We start from the raw sequence: 21,077 nt of genomic DNA on the forward strand, positions 1-21,077 counted from the left end.
CATATAGCCTCTGAATTTATGTTCAAGCATGCATTTTTCGTGGTGTCTGCATATTTTTGTCCAGTGCCTGTAGTAATGAGAATGTAGAAAGAGACTGATGCAGAATGGATGGGCTACCTTTGGTTTTGTGATTATATATTGGTCGAGTAATGAATGGAGGGGTTAACAGCTTTCGATTACAGTAATCTAGACTACTAGAAGGCGTAAACAACTGAACTCTAGTGGGAAAAATCAAAGAAGGAAGTTACCATGCGCTGACCTTCGAAACTTCTAAGAAATCTTCTAGGGATGAAGAAATTCGAAGACGACAAATGCATAAGGTCATCTCGGTGAATGTGTTCCACCGAACTCAGGGAAATATAGAAAAAGAAAAAAAAGCTGCATGCGACAAAGTAATCACCCGATTGGGACGGAAATCTATAAATGTGATGTACACGTACAGACAATCGATATTAATTTCAGAAAACTTGCTTGACTTAATCACGAGAAAAAGTTTCACGAATTGAGCAAGTCAGTAACACCACCTCCGGCCACTATGCTGGCATTGAGTGACAGAGTTGTTGGATGTCCTCCAAAGGGATATCGCGCCAGATTCTATCCAATTGGTGCCTGATATGGTCAAAATCCCTAGCCTGCTGGAGGGCGATGCCAATAATTCTCCAAACATTCTCAATTGGGGCAAGATCAGATGACCTCGCTGGCCAAGGGAGAGTTGCAAAGCACGAAGAGAATCAGCAGAAATCGTCGCCGTTTGTGCCACCCGTGAAGGTGAACAAAACGGGGCATAGAATATTGCCGACGAGCCTCTGTACTGTGAAGGTGCCACGGATAACGACGAAAGAGGTCGCGCCATGAAATAAAATGGCATCACAGATCGTCACTCCTGGCTGTCGGGTCTTATGGCAGCCGACATTTAGGTTTTATCCCACAGCAACAGGCGGGTTGGCATCCCACCACTGTTTGGGGTGTCTCAAGACACGTCTTTGCTGGAATTCAGGGCTCAAGCGAAGTGGGACTCCCATTCACTGAAGCAGAATAGTGTTCAGTGATGAATCCCGGTTCGAAGTGGCCCCTATGACCAGCGAAGATGCGTCTGGAGGTGCCCCAGACAGCGGTGGGACACCAGCCTGACCATCACCGGCTCGACAACCAGGATTGACGCTCTGGTGTGCCGCTTCGTTTAATAGCGGGGTGCCTTTGGTTGTCATCTGTAACACGCTTACAGCATAGAGTTACGTCGACGATATTCTACACCCCGTTTTGTTGCCCTCCGTGGCAACCCAATCAAGGGTTTACCTTTCAGCAAGATATGCACGCCTGCACGCAGGGAGAGTTTCTACTGCTTGTCTTCGTGTCCTACCTTGGACAACAAGGTCACCTATCTCTCCCCAGTTGAGCACATTTGGAACATTAAGGGCAGGGCTCTCCAACCAGCTCGGAAGTTTGACGATCTCGCGTGTCAGTTGGACAGAATATGTCACGATATCCATTAGTATGACATCCAACAGCTTTTTCAATGAACGCCAAGCCGGAATAGTGCTTGGACAAGGGCCAGAGGTGGACCACCACGTTATTGACTTCCTAAAAAAAAAATAACCTGTTCAAATGGCTCTGAGCACTGTGGGACTTAACATCTGAGGTCATCTGTCCCCTAGACTTAGAACTACTTAAACCTAACTAACCTAAGGACTTCACACACATCCATGATGCCCGAGGCAGGATTCAAACCTGCGACCGTAGCAGCAGCAGGGTTCCGGACTGAAGTGCCTAGAACCGCTCGGCCGCAGCGGCCGGCTGACTTCCTCAATTTGTGAAAGTCTTCCTCTCAAATAGTTCATCCAAGTATTCTGAAATTTTAATAAACGGTTTATCTGTACATGTGCATCGCATCTACCGATTTCGGTCCCTTTCGGATAACTGCTTAGAGGTGCAAGTTTTTTGTGCTGGAGTGTACCTGCATCAAATTTTCAAGCAATGTTTGAAGAAGTGGACCTGACCTGCGGCAGTAGCAGACAGCACAGACGACGGCGACGACCGCCAGCAGCAAGACGCCGAGCAGTGCGGACTGCGCCACGTGGCGGGCGGAGCCAGGGCAGCGAGGCGAGTCCTCCAGGGAGGGCGCCTCCAGCAGCGGCGTGCCGGCAACTCGCCACGGGCCGGAGCACACCGGCCGCAGCGGCCGCACCACGCGCGGGCCCTCGGCCGATGCGCTACGGCAGCATCAGCACACTACAGCCACTACGAAATTTCAGCATTTTACTGATGAAGGACCACCAACTCACTTTTTCATGAAGAACTTGTTACAAACACGTTACAGTTCAAGTACACACACACTAACGGAAAAAAATATCGCAACATAAAAAATTAATTAATTTAGAGTAATGAAATTTCGGGAACACATTTGTCTAGGTAACATACGTAAGTGATTATCACTGCAAGATCAAAGGTTAAAGTAAGTGCGAGATAAGTCATTGCAATTGCGAAATGCAGATACATTAATAATAGGTATTACCTCCGGAAAATTGAATACAATTGGCTACAAATTACAAACAGTTCTGTTGGATGAACATCCGCATCTGAGCATTATAGCAGAGGTTGAAAATACCGCTTCACTTGTAAATTACTTTATTTTCACACGACCGGTTTCGGATTGTTGTAAGCCCATCTCGTAGCTGTGCTGTGGTCCCCGAGCGCTGCGTGAACCAGGCGCGGTATGCTGCCTATGAGCGCAGCACACCGCACCTGGTACACGCGGCGCTGTGGGACCACAGCACAGCTAGGACACCTGAAGACGGGCTTATAACAGTCAGAAACCGATAGTGTGAAAATAAAATACTTTACAACTGAAGCGGTATTTTCAACCTCTGCTACAAATTAGTAGCCGGGGCGTGGGGTAACCAAGAGAATGGTTCTGCTATCATACGAAATCGCACGCCATACCATAACTCCAGGTATAGGTCTATTGTGTCTAGCACGCAGACAGGTTGGTTGCAGACACTCACGTGGGCTCATTCTAACCAACACTCGGCCCTCACTGGCACCGAGGCAGAACCAGCTGTCATCAGAAAACACAACAGACCTCCACCCTGACCTACATCGAGCTCTCGCTTGACACAACGGAAATCGCAAATGGATGAATGCATGCTATAGGCCGCCTGGCTCCGACCTGTCCATGAAATAAACAATTCTTTTACATACAGTGTAGGCTTTCACGGCCGATGTTGTCTTCAGTTGAAACTTCCGGGCTGAGAGGCCGTGGTCGATGTATAAAATTTCCACCTAACGTTTCGTCTCCATCTGTGGGAGACATCTTCCGAGGTCGTCCGGCTACTGCCTCAGAAGATGTCTCCCGCAAATGGAGACGAAACGTTATGTGGAAATTTTATACATCGACCACTGCCTCTCAGCCCGGAAGTTTCAACTGAAGAGAATTCTTTTACAATTCATTGTCACACCGGCTGCCAATTGCTGCTCACATTGCTGCTGCGGGTGCACTACGAAGCGCGGGAGCAATACGCCGAAAACTATGGTCATCTCTGTCGATAGTCCCATGTGGCCGTCCCGAATCCGGTCTGCTTGCGACCGTGCATTCTCGTGACCGCCGCTGCCAGCAGCCATGTACAATTGCTACATTTCTTCCAAGTCTTACCTGAAATTTTAATAGACATCACCTTTCAGATATGGAAACACACCTAACAACTTTCTTTTACGTCGCAAAACTTCTTTTTGGTGCCGTAATTTGTTTTTCGCGATCAGTTTATTTTGGCGACTAGTTACCAACCGACTGATTCATTCTCAAACCTGATCTGACGTTTTATAGTGGGAATATATATATTGTGATGTATATCTATCGTTACTGTGTGATAAATGTATTTAGATGTCATCAAATTCACGCACTTTCAGTGCATCCCCAGTAGCTCAGACTTGCAGCCGTGACGGATTGGTAACAACCGCTTTTCTGTACAAGGCACCAGCAGCGTGAGTCAGTGTGGCGTTCTAGGCAGCGTGGCCACCCGAGTGGTTTAATAGTCCGAGAATGTATCCGATTTTTTATTTTTTACTCGCAAAGCTGTGTGGTTCTTGCCGTGCGCTCAAATACGGCACAGGCGCACGTCGTGTTGGTATAAAAACTTCCAGGCAGGTTTAAACCTTGTGCCAGCACGAGATTCGAACTCGGTGCCTTTTGCGGGCAAGTGCTCCACTGACTGAACTACCCAAGCCCAAGTCACGAAGACCCCTCCTCATAGCTTTAGCTACGCCAGTACCTCATCTCCTGTCTCCATGTTGGTGTGTCTTTCAACACACACACTACTGGGAATCAGGCACGTGCCAGTTTGCGCTCCGCCTACCACTGCATGGAGTGGATATTTTTATTCTTACCACACCATCTGGTACGGTAAGATTCAATGATGACATCGCTATCCTCAGCGAAACTGAGAGAGAATTACAGAGACCTATCTAATGAGCACAGAATATGAATCCTTTATAAACCAAAGAATGGGGAAATCAATTAGTAGCAGAAAAAATAGATTAGCTATAAACTTGACACCAAAATTGGTAACCAATAAATAGCCGAAGTGCAGGAATTCCGCTAATTTGGCATTAAAATAAAGCATGGTGGACGAAGGATGGGGAAAAAGAAGTGAGCAATGTATTTTTGGAGCAAAGCATTGTATCGCAGGGAATGAAGGACAGTGAGAAAACCAGATTAAAAGAAAATCGAAGTGATTGAGCTGCCGAGTTATCGAAGGATATTGCAAACTAGTTGAACCGAGAAGGTACAAAGTGAGGACATTGTGCGCAGAGTCGGCGAATGAAGGAATATGTGGAAAACACCGAACAAAAGAAGAGGCAGGATAGTAACAGGCGTGTTGAGGCAGCAAGGAATAATTTCCGCGGTAGCAGAGAGAGCTGTGAAGTGTAAAAGTTGTTGGACAAGACGGATATTGGAACATATCAAACAAATAACTGAGGACAGTGGGTACAGCAAAAGATTGTGATAACCGAAGCTCACAATATTATAATACAAAAAGCAATATGCGTTGGTTTAGATGCAACGTAACGGAACACGTATCACGAGATTTTAATTCATCGATGCAGGTAAGGACACCATAGGAGGAATGGGCTTAATGGAAGCTCTCCATGTGTGCAGTGTGACGTCCTACATTCATGACTAGGAGCCCTGGGTCCCAACATTTACAAGCGAGAATAATACAGAATTTTGTTCGTACTAACACCTAATCATACAAACAGGCTGGTAAACAACAGGGAGGTGGCTCGTGTCATACCTTCAGCGATCGTTGTCTTGAGCCTGCAGCGCGCGGAGTCGAGCTAACTGCTGAGCTTCCTCAGCTCTGGTTAACGGCCGATGTAGTCGTCGTCCACGTCACCAGGATGTAATGGATACACAGTGTCCATCGTTGTCGTCGCCTCACGCCCATGTACCAGGAAAAATGGCGTAAATCCTGTGGTATCTTGTTTGGCGGTGTTGTAGACAAACGTCACGAAAGGTAGCACCTCATCCCAGTTGCTCTGCTCAACATTGACGAACACTGATTTCATGTCGGCCAAGGTCTTATTAAGGAGTTCAGTAGGCCCTTTAGCTTGCGGATGGTAGTCAGTCGTCATGTGATGAGTAGCGTTGCACAGACGGTTTATCTCTGTCACAAGATTCGATTGAAAAACTTTCCCTCGATCCGTAATTAACGACCTCGGGGCACCGTGTTTTAATACAATGTCTTCTTCGATGAATTTGGCTACCTCGAATGCTTCGGCTGTTTTCACGGCTTTTGTAATGGCATAGCGTGTCAGATAATAAGTGCAAACAATAATCCATCTATTGCCACTAGCAGACGTTGGAAATCGTCCGAGGAGGTCAATCCCAACACGCTGGAAAGGTGTTTCGGTTGGTGGAATCGGTATGAGTCGGCCAGGTGGTTTCTGAGGAACTGCCTTTCTCCTCTGGCACTCTCGACAGTGTGACACGTAGTGACGGACCCTCCTAAATAAACCTGGCCGGAAAAATCTCTTGCAGATCCTATCGTATGCCTTAATAAATCCTAAATATCTGGCCTCAGGTGTGTCTGGGAATTTCTGTAGAACATCTATGCGCATGTGTTTAGGAATCACTGGTAGACACCTCTTTCCAATCAAAATTTATCTTGCAAAGTAATCCATTAACTACCTTAAATTGTCCATTCACATCCTCTGACCGATTTAAGGCAAGCATAATTTGAGATTTCTTGGCGCCCTTCTTCTGCTCAGCAGAGAGATTCTGGTGTGCAGCGAGAGAGTCACTATCTTCATCAAAGTCTTGATGGTCTTTCACAGGGCTTTGGTGTTTTCTTACACTTCTGCACGCTATGGTAATGTCATACTCTTCAAGAAATAGTGCCCACCTGGCGAGTCGTTCCGTTGGATCCTTAAGACCTGTCAACCAACAAAGTGAATGATGTTCCGTAACAACTGTGAATGGCCTTCTATAGAGATACTGTCAAAATTTGCACATGGCCCAGATCACAGCAAGACATTCTCTTTCTGTAGTTGAGTAGTTTCTCTCGGCTTTTGTAAGTGTCCTAGAAGCATAGGCTAAACCTTCTCTTTTCCATCTGAAAACTGCACCAGAACAGCACCGACTCCATACCCACTGGCATTTGTGTGTAGTTCTGTAGGTGCTCTCTCATCATACAGACCAAGTACAGGATCAGTCCTCAGAGCTTATCGCAGCACATTGAAAGAATCTTGTTGAGCACCACCCCATATAAATTTAGCATCGGCTTTTAACAAGTCTTGGAGTGGCCTGGCTTTGATACAAAAGTCTTTGATAAAACGACGGTAATAAGAACATAATCCGAGGAAGCTTCTCACATTATAATACTTTTAGGAACAGGAAATTCCGTTATAGACCCCACCTTTTCTGGGTCTCTCCGTAGACCTTCGTTTGACACAAGGTGTCCAAGTATTTTTGATTTCTTTTGCTCCAAAGAGACACTTTCTTGGATTAAGTTTCTGTCCGACATGTTGGAGACACTTAAGAACGCCCTCAGTCCTTTTATGTGTTCATCTAATGTCTCTGAGAACACTATAATGTCATCTAAATAACAAAGACACATCGTCCTCTTTAGGTGACTTAGAAGATTATCCATCATCCGTTCAAAAATTGCTGGTGCATTACACAAATTAAACGGCATTACCTTAACCTCATACAGGCCCTCAAGGGTGATGAACACACTTTTCTCACGATCAGTGTCATCCACTTCGATTTTCCAGTATCCTGAGTACATGTCCATGGTTGAGAAAAACTTAGCCCCCTTCAGACAATCTAGTGTATAATGAATTCGTGGAAGAGAGTAAACGTCTTTTTAGTTATCTTATTAAGCTTCCTGTCCACAGTATCTCATCTCGTCTAGCATAATCTTCGAGTGACCACAATCTATAATTCCCAGAGAAGCTTTAAAAAAGTCCCACCCGAGAATGGCGTCATGACTACACCCTTGTAAGGCGATGAATTCTAAGGGCTGTGTATGGCCACTTATACCCACACGAATGACACATCTTCCTGTAGGTTTTACATATTTCCCATTAGCCACCTTCAGCAGATATGTTTTGCTGTCGACGAATATGGTTTTCTGCAACTGGCGACGGTACTTCTCCGAAATGACTGAATATGACGCTCCAGAGTCCACAAGAGCTTGGGCTGGTCGGCCATGCATGAAGATATCCACGTAGTTCCCTTTCATTTTTGTAGTGATCGACGGCGGAGCATTTTTCTCTTCGGCGGCCTCACCTCCAAGGAAGGTCGCACAATTTGGTTTTCCAGATTGCGGCAGCTAGGTGATCGGCTGGAGCTTATAAACAGCGATGGAGACCTTGATCGGCTCGTTGGGGAGCGTCCTCTCCAGAGGCTAGCTTGCGGAGATGGTCACCTTCGTCGTCCTGCACCCACATCTTCTTGTTCGTCTTCATCGTCCCGGAGTTGGCGTCGGCTAAGACTGGTCTGCTGTCTTCTGGATGGGCATCATCAAATATCCGCCGCCTTTCTCGATAATTGCGCACCACATGTTCCGGTCGTCCGCAGTGGAAACATATTGATCGGTTATCCTGGATCCTCCAGACATTAGTCTTCCTTTGTGCCCAAACAGGTTCCTCATGCGGCATTGTAGGAACGTAACTCCGCCTGGGTCTGGAAGTTTTTACCGTTTTAAAGGGAAATGAAGGACGAGAGATTGGGTTCAATGTCTGTTCCAAATCCTCCCTTATCACCTCTTGAAGCGTCTCTGTTTTTTGCTCGCCGTGCAATCCATGTGCCTTATGAACTTCCTCTCTCACTATCTGACAAAGAACAATTGTGAAATCAGTTTTGAACTTCCTCTCTCACTATCTGACGAAGAACAATTGTGAAATCAGTTTTTTCCTCCATCAAAGACATCGATACGACTTTAGAAGCCTTTCAAACTTCTTTCGTGTAATTCTTCTTTTATGCATTGTCTCGATATACTGGCAACCTTTAAGAAGTCGTCGCTGTCGAAACCTTCTTCAGGAGTAAGGCATGATACATGTCCTCAACAACACCCTTCATGAGATGTGCAACCTTATCTTCCTCCTTCGTTCTAGGATCCACTATTTTACACAGCTGCAAGACGTCTTAAATGTAGGATGCTGCCGTTTTTCCTGGGCGCTGTGCCCTGCACTTTAATTTTTATCTTCAGCCTTGCACTTCTTTCGTCGTGTGTCGCTGAAATACTTGCGCAGTTCCGCCTGGAATACTTCCCAGCATGTGAACTTCTTTTTTTTTGTTCTCATACTATTGCTTGGCAGTGCCCACAAAGTAGAAAAATACGTTAGCCAAACACGCGGTGTCATCCTATTTGTTAAATTTGGCTATATGCTCATATACCTTCAGCCACTTGTTTGGATCTTGGCCATCGTCACCAGAGACCCCGGAAGGATGTCTCATGTTGTCACAGTTGCTGTCACCGTAAGTCCTCTTCTTCTTCTGTCTCCGGGAGATTGCGATCTGTTGAATATGGCTCGAATTCGGGTTTCTCGCCACGCAAACGATGGCTCTGTCGTGGCCTGATGGGAGCCACTGTGTCGTCGTTATGTGCGCTGTCACAAGTTCCAATACCCAGCGTCTCCACCAGAATAATGTCACGTAGAAGAAGGTGTAATTAGATGAATAACGAACACTAACTTAACGAAGGGTTATTCAGCACTTGCACAGACATGAGCGCGGAGCGAACTGCCTCCAGCCAGAACACATACAGAATATTCCAGTACAATGATTCTTGCCATTTGTGTATACTTCTAGAATGTACTCGAACAGAATAGAGAAATTTTACAGTTCAGGTGAGTTTTGAACTCACTACCCCCCATGCAACAGTCTAGTATCATAACCACTACACTACGGCGACTGTGCTACTCAGCTTCTTCTGCGACAATATATATGTAACTTATTGTTTTACACATATTTATTTTATATTACTCAGAACCCTTTCGTTATTCGACTTTCATTTATCAACGCTGCAGACCCAAATGTCTACGAAAAATGTAGCTTACAAACGTGACACAGACGTCATATCATTAAGTAGTTAATTTTTATTTTTTATATTACTGGTTTCGATCTTCTACGAGATATCATCAGATCAACATTCCTTGATGACAGCAGGAATCGCAGGTGTGGAACAGATCCGACCGTGCAGACGTGAACACTGCAGTACTCGTGCCTTTTGTTTATTAAGTAAGGTGTAACATTAATAGATCACTGTGTTTCTTAGAGCTATGTTGCCAAGGATTTCGTTGTTGTTACCGTCGATTTACATGATGCTTTCTTGTTGGTAAATACCAGTGTTATGAATTATGCTAATTTTGTTAAATTAAATAATCTATTTTTTGCTTTCATTTTCTGGGGAAATCAAATTTGTGCACGTATCTATCATTTCATGGATAAATTATTTCGTCTTTTTTAAATGATCCGCTTTACACACTACGTACCGTATATGGGGTCTACCATTTGGAGTAGGCCTATCAGTGATGAGAAGGATAAACGGAATGATACTCACGTGGTGCTCCTTTTCCCTTAGTAAAGTCGAAGACTAGATGACCTTCGCTTCACTGTGCAAAAAATAACTATGTACGAAACTTATATTAATGTTACCGTTAATTTTAGTTACAGTGCCGCTAAAGTGCTGCGTTACGTTTTGGTTTAAGAGCGGGTTTCCCGTTGCAGTGACAAAGTACAGTTGTAATTGTTCGTACACAGGAGGGAAAAAAATAATACTTTTCTACTTCTAGTAAAAGACACAGAACATGATTTGTAACTCAGTTTTAAATGTTGTAGTGAATAATTTACGTTGAATTTCGCAGATTGGTGAATATTACTTCTAACTCAGCAAAGTGAATTCCTACCGATGAACGTGAGCATTTAGTCAAAGAAACAAGTGTTCCACTGTCGGACGCTACGACCTTCACTGAGAATCTGATGAGCGGGAACTGTATACCCTCACCACACTTCCATTTTCCGGCTGAGTTACATCAGAATTACTTTTTTTCTCTCGCAGAGTCGCAATGTCACAGCTGTAGCTGCCTCGTCTTTGCCACAAAGCACTTTCACATTTGCAGACGTAACGTTACATAAGGGAGACTCGGTATGGTCCACCACAGTGTGGATCCGGAAAGGGCGTAAGATAAGTCGCTTATTGCTTTCCGTACTATTCACTGGAAGTGCACTTTAGCTACCATGTCACAGGGACCCATTTGCACATTTACTGTTAGCAAATACAACAGGAGGGCGACGCTGCTACGCATATCCGTGTACTTAATTTGCATATGGTAGACCTTCGCAGATTTCTGTCTGCCAAGCACATACCAAGAAAAAGGAATCCTTCTCAAAGGTTAAACTATCGAACTGTAGTCTGTTGAATACAAAAATATAACATGCTTTTCAGTCGGGAGACCAAGAAATGACGTATGCCGAAAGCAAAATTTTATCTGAAGTACAAACTGTTGTCAAAGGCTTTGTAGTGAAGCCATCGAAAGATATAGTCATGGGGACCACTTTTAGAGAAAAGAAGAAACCAGGAGCCACGTTTCCTGTCCACGGTGCTTAGGCCGCTATCCGACGTCTGAGGCGTCCGAACAAAGGGAACTTCTGATGACGTCCCTGCACCTATGAATGAAACGCCAGGGATAAGAAAATTTCATGGACCACTTCTGTACAGCCCGGAAGATTCACCAACAACGAGTTTCATGTCTGATTTTACACTGAATGCGTAGTATCGCCTACACCAGCCTTGAAACGCCCTATTCTTGAGTACTGCTCGAGCGTTTGGGATCCCTATCAGGTCGGATTGAGGAAGGACAAAGATACAATTCAGAGGCGGGCTGCTAGATTTGTTACTGTTAGGTCTGATCATCACGCGAGTGTTACGGAAATGCTTCAGGAACTCGGGTGGGAGTCTCTGGAGGAAAGGAGGCGTTCTTTCCGTGAATCGCTACTGAGGAAATTTAGAGAACCAGCATTTGAGGCTGACTGCAGTACAATTTTACTGCCGCCAACTTATATTTCGCGGAAAGACCACAAAGATAAGATAAGAGAGATTAGGGCTCTTACAGAGACATATAGGCAGTCATTTTTCCCTCGTTCTGTTTGGGAGTGGGACAGAGAGAGAAGATGCTAGTTGTGGTACGAGGTACCCTCCGTCACGCACCGTATGGGGATTGCGGAGTATGTATGTAGATGTAAATGGAAATGAAACAGTTGGGTACTCAAGAGAGCAGGTGTTGGGGAGGAGTGAAGTAACGCGGGGCACTGCATCATGCGGCATGCCAGCGAGTAGTGTCACACCGGTTGGACAAAAAAACGGATACGCCGCGACAAATGTACGCTTCAACATAAATTCAGATGCTAGCTGAGCCTGCAGGTTGCGCTGTCGTATTTGACCACGAACGGCACCTGGGCAATGTCCTAAATGCGTTGGAAATGTCAGTCGTTTTCACAACGTAGTTTTGTGAAGTCGGGAGCCCATTAGGTCGCTGACAAGTGAATAAGAACGCGGTAAAATTGTGGGTGCTTTCGCAACAAAAGGAGCCGTAGTGCTCTGTGTTTCGAGAGGCGTCGTGTCGCAGATTTATATCACGTGCGGGGAAACCGGAAAAACATTGTCTGCTAAGTCACAATGCGGTCGAAAGAGTGCGTTGAGTGATCGTGACGGTCTCAGTAGAGGACTGTAATGAAGAATAAGAGGACAATAAACGAAGATCCCTGCGAGCCCTTGCAGCACCAAAACAACACGAAGGGAACTCCAAAAGCAGGAAATTACAGGGGAAGCTGGAACTCAAAAACACAAAACCGTGAAAGAAAAACGTGTTGCCAGTCCTAAAACGTGGGCTCTGGAGCGACGGAAGAAAGTTATTTGGTCGGATGAGTCTTTTTTCACAGTGTTTACATATTTTGGCCAAGTTCCAAAACGTGATAGATGGCGGGGATTCGGTGATGATTTGGACAATTATATCGTGTTATTCCAAGAAGCCCATAGTTACTCTGCAAGGACGCATTTTTGCCAAGGTTTATACGACCATTTAGCTGATCAGGTGCATCCCAGGGTGCACATCAGTTCCCCAGTACTAACACTGTGTTCTAAGATGATAGGCCCCTGTCCACATAGCTTTTATCATCCATGACTGTTTTGTGAATACGAGAGTGAATTGTCGTATATCTTCTGGCCAGCACAATCACATCTCAATATTGTTGAGCCCTAGTTTCTGCTTTGGAGAGTAATGATCACTATCCACATCCGACATCGCTGACTGAACGTGTCGTTATTTTGCAAGAAGAATGGTATAAAAAATCCCCTTGAAAACCAGACAGTAACTGTACTTGTCCTTTCCGAGACAAATGGAAACTGGATTGGAATCCAATCGTTTTCCTACACCGTATTAACCGTGGTAATGTGTTTTGCTGTTAGCAAATACAGAGGTAGGGCGACGCTGCTACGCATATTCGTGTACTGAATTTGCCTGTGGTACACCTTCGCAGATTTCTGTCTGCCAAGCACATACCAAGAAGAAGGAATCCTTCTCAAAGGTTAAACTATCGAACTGTAGTCTGTTGAATACAAAAATATAACATGCTCTTCAGTCTGGAGACCAAGAAATGACGTATGCCGAAAGTAAAATTTTATCTGAAGTTCAAACTGTTATCAAAGTCATATATAATATTTTCCTCCACCCCCTGTAGCGCACCTGTCAGTAGTCAGTGCTCAGCAGAGCACTTTCAGTAAGTATGGTTGATTTTTGGTTTAGTTAGTGTTTCCTAAACCTTATTAGTTAAGTAGCGTGCTGTGTTTGTGATGCTACCATATTTTTATCCACCCTCTGTAGCGCATCTGTCTGTAGCCTGCGCTTTGTGAAACCTTGTTGCATAAGTAGTCTTGTTTTTTGTTTTGGTGTAGATCTGCAGTGGGACACAGTGTACACACTGAAGCTGCCGGAAAGTACTCTCCGTCTCCATCTCCACCGAATGCATCACGCTCTCGATTTCTAACTTGCCACTCCAGTAACAGCTGTCTTGTAGCTCGGTGCCCGAAAGGAAACACTGCTCGCGGCAGCGTACTACACAAGCCGCACACTGAATGAGGTCCCAAGACTGGGAGGGGCTGACTCACTTGGACATCTGGCGGAGCAGACAGCAGCGCAGCCGCAGGGCGACGCGGCTGGCCGGGGAGCAGGGGTCGCAGTCCAGCAGCAGGTCCTCCCCCAGGTCCACCAGTAGTGACGGGCTAGGGTACGAGCCGCCGGACCACTCCAGGCCCAGCGCCGCCCCAGGGTTCCCCACCAGGGCGATCTCGTGGCCTCGAACCTGTTGCAAACCCAGGAATTACTGCTCTCTGCTGCAGTGCCAAAGCTAATGGTAGTAAAACTAACTGTGGCACGAAACCCGGCGATCCCAAAGAAACATGTCACTACTTCAAGAAACTTCAGATCTGCTTTTATATAATAATAAAAAATATTCATAACAATTGAGAACATCTCAAGTACATCCATACCGAAAATTCACAAAGCGAATACAGCTGTCGAACCAGTGATAAAATGTAAATTTGCACCAGAAGAAGCAATTATGTTCAATAAAATACGTACGGGTGTGCATACAGAACGATGCGAAGTGGAACGACCACATATAATTTAGTGAAGGCAGGTAGATGCCAGACAGATTCATTGGAAGGAAATTTAGTTCTTCAGTGAAGAAGCTTGTAAAGCACTCGTTGGACCAACACATGGATATTTCTTGTCTGTCGGGGGTCTGTACCAAATAGAAGAAATAGAGAAAAATCGAAATAAGAGCAGCACATTTCAGTTAGTGTATATATATACATATGTATATTGGAACAATAACAGCTATTGGAAAACAACTTCCACCGGTATCAATGTAGGGTTGGGGCCCATGAATGTACATATTTGGAAACATTCTAAAACGAAAGCATATGTGTTTTTTAATCACAACTTATGTTTTTTTTTAAATGGACCTCCTATATTTTTTCTTCAGCAATCCATAGCATGACAAAGCACATACACAATGTCGTTGATTGCATCGCAATATTCCCATTACATCCCGAGAGATTGAGACGCGAAGTTGACGCTTGAAACACCCAAAATGCGCTGCTAGCGCACGTCCTGAGGCTCAGGCGTGAACCCCATGCTGCCCGTAATCGCGATGTGGTTGACATGTGTAATCACACCTCCATACTTATCAAGAGGTCCGAAACGAATAATACGGTCTGCTGCCATCAACTCTCATAAGCACATACTGGTTTCCCTCTTCCACGTTTTACGTATCTATGTACACAATATGAACCAGTACCGATCGGTGTACACCCGTCAGGTTGTCTTATTTATCCTGCGCATCCAAAATAATTTTTATCTAATGCATTATATGACCCATTGTGCCTGTCGCGCAGTGCCTGGCTCTGCCTAGTCAAGTGTCCAACGTAGTTCCCACTACTGCCACAGTTACCACTTCGCGTTGTTTATGATTTGCGACCCACGCTCCTGTACTCCACCACCCTCCGAGCATCCCATTTGTTGTTGCTTTGGCGTGCAGTACATCGCTTGCCAGTGTAGTCGTGTATCAGAGTAATCTAGTGACGGCACGGAGGTAGTACACATTGTGAATAAACGTTGCTTTGTGGAACTTATACTGTACAGTATGATGTACACACATGAAGATATGGTAGAAATGCTGCTGATCTATGGAGAATGTACGTTGACGGGAAATACGTTATGAGATTGCTTGTTTGTTGATAGTACTGTTAGCGAACATTATGATTATGAAGTTAATATGTCTGTTTTCTACCCTACTCTAGATACCTGTACTGTACCCTGTTGTAGGTGGACGAAATGCTGTTCAGGCAGAACGACTCTACAGAAGACGATTCCCTGACAAGCCATCGCCTTCGCGCCGGATGTTTGGTCGTCTCACATCTCGTCTACGTGAAATGGGAGGCTTAAATCCAAGACCTCGACATCGTCCTAGAACACACACAGATGAACGTGCTGAAGTTGCTGTGCTCGCTACCATAGCTGTGAATCCTCAAATCAGCACACGTCAAATTGAACGTGAAGTTGGTGTGTCGAAATCAAGTGCACAGCGTATTCTTAAACGTCATAAATTTCATCCTTACCATGTTCATTTACACCAGGATCTTCATGGAAATGACTTCCGCAATAGGGTAACATTTCGTCGGTGGGCTCAGCAAAAACTTCTGACTAATCCAAATTTTTTTGCAGATGTTCTCTTTACCGACGAGGCATCATCCTCCAACAAAGGAATTGTCAATATGAGAAATATGCATTATTGGTCCGCAGACAATCCAAAATGGCTCCGTCAGGTAGAGCATCAACGTCCGTGGAAAGTTAATGTTTGGTGTGGGATTATTGGAGATACCATTATCGGACCTTTCTTTATAAATGGCATCCAAAATGGCAGACAATACTCCAGATTTATACGACACAATCTTTCTGTTCTCTTGGACACCGTACCTCTGAACTGGTGAACGGTCGTGTAGTATCAACATGACGGATGCCCTGCACATAAAGCCTTACGAGCACGACGACTTCTGAACCGTAAGTTCCCTGGTAGGTGGATTGGACGAGGTGGCCGAGTTAGGTGGCCTGCCCGATCTCCGGACCTTACACCGCTGGATTATTTTCTCTGGGGAGCATGTTTACCAACATGAACCAACAGCACCAGAGGACATGAAGCAACGCATTATTGATGCTTGTACAGCCATCAAAGAGGAAACAGTAGCACGAAGTAGGGCATCCTTCATCCGCAGAGTGACCCTATGTATGCAAGCCAATGGGCATCCCTTTGAGCATGAGATGTGAACACTATGTTTAGTATGTTGTGCTGGTATCACAGTGGAATTTTCTATAAAAGGCCATTTTACCCAGTGATGTTAAGAAACATTTGTTTGCACCAATTTGTAATTATCGCATTAGATAAACATAACATTGATAATTATGTGATAATATAACTAATTGGTTAAACATGTTTACATTCATCATCTATGTCCTACCTGAACTTCCCAAATCAAAACATTTTCACCTAAACAACGGTAAAACTTTTAGTCCACTTGCTCGTTTCACTAAAACCATCAACATGAATTTTACTATTACGAGTGAATGATTAACTGTCACTTGCGCTAGATCTACAGTAAAGTAAAGTTTTAACGTTGAACGGCATTACCTTTTTAGTAACGGATAAACGATAAGCGAAGTTAACTATGTGACTAACGTTGCGGTACACAGATATGTTACAGAACCGCATCACCCCTAGCCTATGGGATAACTACCTGCTGGAATGTACGACGTTAATGCAGGATGGCAGCAGACCGTATTATTCGTTTCGGACCTCTTGATAAGTATGGAAGTGTGATTACACATGTCAATCACATCGCGATTACGGGCAGCATGGGGTTCACGCCTGAGCCTCAGGACGTGCGCTAACAGCGCATGTCGGGTGTTTAAAGCGTCAACTTCGCGTCTCAATATCTCGGGATGTAATGGGAATATTGCGATGCAATCAACGCCATTGTGTATGTGCCTTGTCATACTATGGATTGCTGAAGAAAAAATATAGGAGGTCCATTTAAAAAAACATAAGTTTGTGTTAAAAAACACATATGCTTTCGTTTAAGAATGTTTCCAAATATGTACATTCATGGGCCCCAGCCCTACATTGATACCGGTTAAAGTCGTTTTCCAATAGCTGTTATTGTTCCAGAGATATTTTGGGTGGACAAGATAGCTGGGACACCCTATATATATATATATATATATATATATATATATATATATATATATATATATATATATATGGTGAAGTTCTATGGGAACAAACCGTTGAGGTCATCGGTCCCTAGGTTTACACACAAATTAAACTAACTTAAACTAACTTACGCTAATGACAACACACACACCCATGCCCGCGGGAGGACTCGAACCTCCGACGGGGGGAGACGCGTGACCCGTGAGAAGCCGCCCAAGACCGTGTGGCTACCTCGTGCGGCACAGCACATTTCATTACAAGTTCATGCAGTAAGTTCGAAAGTGTCAGATGCTGCAAGAGATACATTCTACAGTCTGATTTTAAAGTTCCAAGAGCATACATCCTATAAGAGTCAGTCAAGATGTTGTCTCCCCCGACGTATATCTCCCAAGAAGAACATGAAGATAATATCAGAGCTATTGGAGTCCACTCGCAGGCTTAACAGCAATCATTTTTCCCACAAACATCACACGACTGGAACATGAAAATAAAAATGGGGAAGTGACAGTACACAAAGCATACTCTGTTGCTTGCAGAATATAAATGTAGGTGCAGATGTAGATGTAGATTTAGGTATAGAAGGTTCCATACGCTTTTGAAACATTGCACGTGGTTCAGCTCCAAGGAGAGCGCTGCTGTTTTCGGTACAAGTTCTTCTAACAATGCACACTTCTATCTGTTAGAGCAACTGGAGGTACACCTCCACAAAATCAAAAAACCGGAATATATATGAAATGAAGAAACAGATTTCGCAAGCCTCAGTTATTTCAGTAATTTTAAAGACGTATTCTAAAGTTATTTCGTACATATGTCAATTGTCTAATAATTATATCTTTAGCACTACGAATAAATTCATCTTTGACCACACCATGTACAAAAACATCGGTGAAGTGTTTGCGAACATGTGTATGCAAATGTGCCTCTTGAATGAGGTGACATGTACGAAAACGATACATAAAAGCATATATGATGGTGCTAAAACGATAAAAACACTTTTCTTGGATTTTGTGTTCATCTTTTCCACTATGTCACACATATTTTCCGCGTTTGACTTACGAAAATCGTAACCTAACATCAAACATTTTCGTGACAGGAATATGCATTTCACCTCATTCAAGAGAAAAAATAAAGCATTTATGAAGACCAATTACACCTGATCCCACAGGGTCCGAAATGCGTCGTGCACTTAATAAAAAACGAAAAGTTGTGACTGAGGACATTTTTTAATTCATACCTCCAGTACACTTCCGAATATCTTTCTTCAAGAGCTGAAGCGTTGTTCCTTGTCAATATAGACCTATTGCATAGGGGCCTATACTAGGGCTATTTAGAAAGTAAGGTCCGATAGGTCGCCAAATGGAAACAGCAGTAAAAATCCGATAACGCTTTGCACAGATGTGTTGGATATAGCATGTTTTATGCCCTTCGATAGCGTCACTTGACTCTTTTCAGATCTGAGCAGACAGTGAGTATGTGCAGATGCCTGGAACAATAGTGCCTCCTGCCAGCTATGGGTGACCACTGCGACATTTCGCCTAATTTCATGCAACAACACATAACGTGCCTGTCTTGCATTTTCTTCTTGATGACAATTCACAGCCCTACCCCGGGGGGACAACGAGCTTGCGCCTGCAGTGTTTTCTATGGAAGTGTTTGATCACCCACCGTGCAGCCTGGACTTAGCTCCCTCTGAGGTTCATTTCTGTTCACTTGGAAACTACGTTGGTACAAACAACAAACTGCAGACAAACGTAAAGAAGTGACGTAAAGCACAGGCGGCTGTCTTCTACAACGAGGATGTTTAGAAGTTGGTACAATGCTATGACAGTGTCTAAGTCGGAGCGGCGACTGTGTAGAGAAGCAGGTGGACAACTGGCCACAGTAATGTAATGACGGCTAGTGCACGCAAACTGCTTCGCAATTTTTCTCAAAGGAATGTATAATACTCTTTTTCTCATAATGGTCATAGCTATTGTGATATCTCGAAATTAAGTAATCCACTGCACAAAATTCACATAGTTTGCATAGGAGTAAATGAGTCGTTATGATTTTATATTTCGTGCTCTGTATAAATTAGGTCGTTCATTGCTGCGTGCAAAATGTAATTAAGGTACTGAATTTTTTTAAACTGGAGGCATCTATATCCGTCTCCAATATAGAAAAAATGAATTGTATGTAGCGCACACACTTCCACCGCCATGCACAAACAGCGTGGTCAGACTAACTGTTCATGACATCCACATATCTCATAAACAGTTTAAGATTTCTAAACGGAATTTCGGGGAATGATTGCACCAAGAATGGAGAGTATTTTGTCGTGTCGTTAATACACGAAATTCTGCTTCTACTGTGATACAAAGCAACTACAAATGGACTTTTCTAGAAGTGACAGACAATTACTACATTCTACGCATACTGCTCTACCTGTCTGGCCAGGCAGAGTCCACACAGGATACAGAGGCCTATGTGCAAAAACGAATTCTCGTCCAAAGTGCTTGGTGAGTTGATTTGTTTGTACAGAACTGGAGGCGGCCATTGTTTGCCAGCTTTCTGCCAGCTGGCGACGCACTGCGTTGACGGAATCAAGGTGCACGCCCTGAAATCTTCCGCATGCATTTTTACAGAAAATAAAAATGCATGCGGTAATAGTTCTGATATTTGCATTCAAATAAGAAACTGCCGCCGTGCGTGGTAGCCGCACGGTCTAGGGCGTCTTCTTACGGTCCGCGCGGCTCCCCGTGTCGGAAGTTCGAGTCCTCCCTCGGGCATGAGTGTGTGTGTCGTCCTTAGCGTAAGTTAATGACCTCAGCAGTTTGGTCCCATAAAACCTTATCACAAAATAAAACAAAATAAAAAAGATACTGCCCAAAATTCGTTAAGGTTTGCAATGAAAACTAGAGGCAACAACGATTTTGCGTTTGGCGCATATTACATCACATTATGTAACATGCAACAAACGCAGAATTAGCGAACATATTGAATTTTTTTTCTTTAGATTTCGGTGGAGGTCACCATTCTTGAAAAAATTGATTTTATGTACCATACTCATTTGCAATCACGTACATCGTGACAAAGCCAGAAAGAATTATCCATTCCTCATATCTCATAAATGGTTTCAGACGTCGAAACAAGATTTTCGCATACAAAGGGGAGATTGTTTTGCCATACTGAAAACATGCAAAATTTCAACTTCTTCCCTAGTATTTCACTAACAGCTGACTTCTTCTATGAACTAATGTAATCCTTAAGGACCATAGTTAGCTAGTGAATCGAGAAGTGCTGTGGGTTTTGGTAAAACGTAAGTGAAGACTTTACGCTATTATTACGGTACCGAGGATGAGCTTTTTCATAAGTTACTCACCTCACTTGTTCTCATTTCCTCACTTGATAAACTTGATGAACCACTGTTTCAGGATTCTGACGCAATTGCGCCTGCACCATATGTTAGTCAGGTGACATTGCGTAAACTCCACTGTTGTTTGGCAAAAGAAGAAAATTTTATCAGGGCAGCAGTAGACTTATAGATCACAATCAACTGTCACTCGTGGCACTTTCGTGAAAGTGTTTAACAAGTCGGGTGAAAACAAATCGCTGCTTTTGTTGCATTTTCAGTGGAATTCTTTTTAGATACTAACCACAGCGGAGATGACAACAGGTCCTTTCGGACGGCCACCATGCAATTGTAGGCGGGACTCCAGTTAATATTTACAAAAAATATTAACGGTGGTTTACAACGGCATTTCCTCTGCAG

The 21,077-nt window shown here is 44.1% G+C and overlaps 1 protein-coding gene across 1 annotated transcript in view; it reads right to left on the minus strand.

Moving 5' to 3' along the window:
• LOC124804158 (toll-like receptor 2) overlaps positions 1 to 21,077 on the minus strand; it is a 105,942-nt gene that overhangs the window by 27,100 nt on the left and 57,765 nt on the right. The window contains exon 8 of the mRNA XM_047264731.1: positions 13,665 to 13,858. Within this exon, the coding sequence (XP_047120687.1) occupies positions 13,665 to 13,858 (194 nt within the window). The remainder of the gene's footprint in view (positions 1 to 13,664; positions 13,859 to 21,077) is intronic.

The sequence above is a fragment of the Schistocerca piceifrons genome, chromosome 1 (genome assembly GCF_021461385.2).
Source record: "Schistocerca piceifrons isolate TAMUIC-IGC-003096 chromosome 1, iqSchPice1.1, whole genome shotgun sequence".
Lineage (NCBI taxonomy): Eukaryota > Metazoa > Arthropoda > Insecta > Orthoptera > Acrididae > Schistocerca > Schistocerca piceifrons.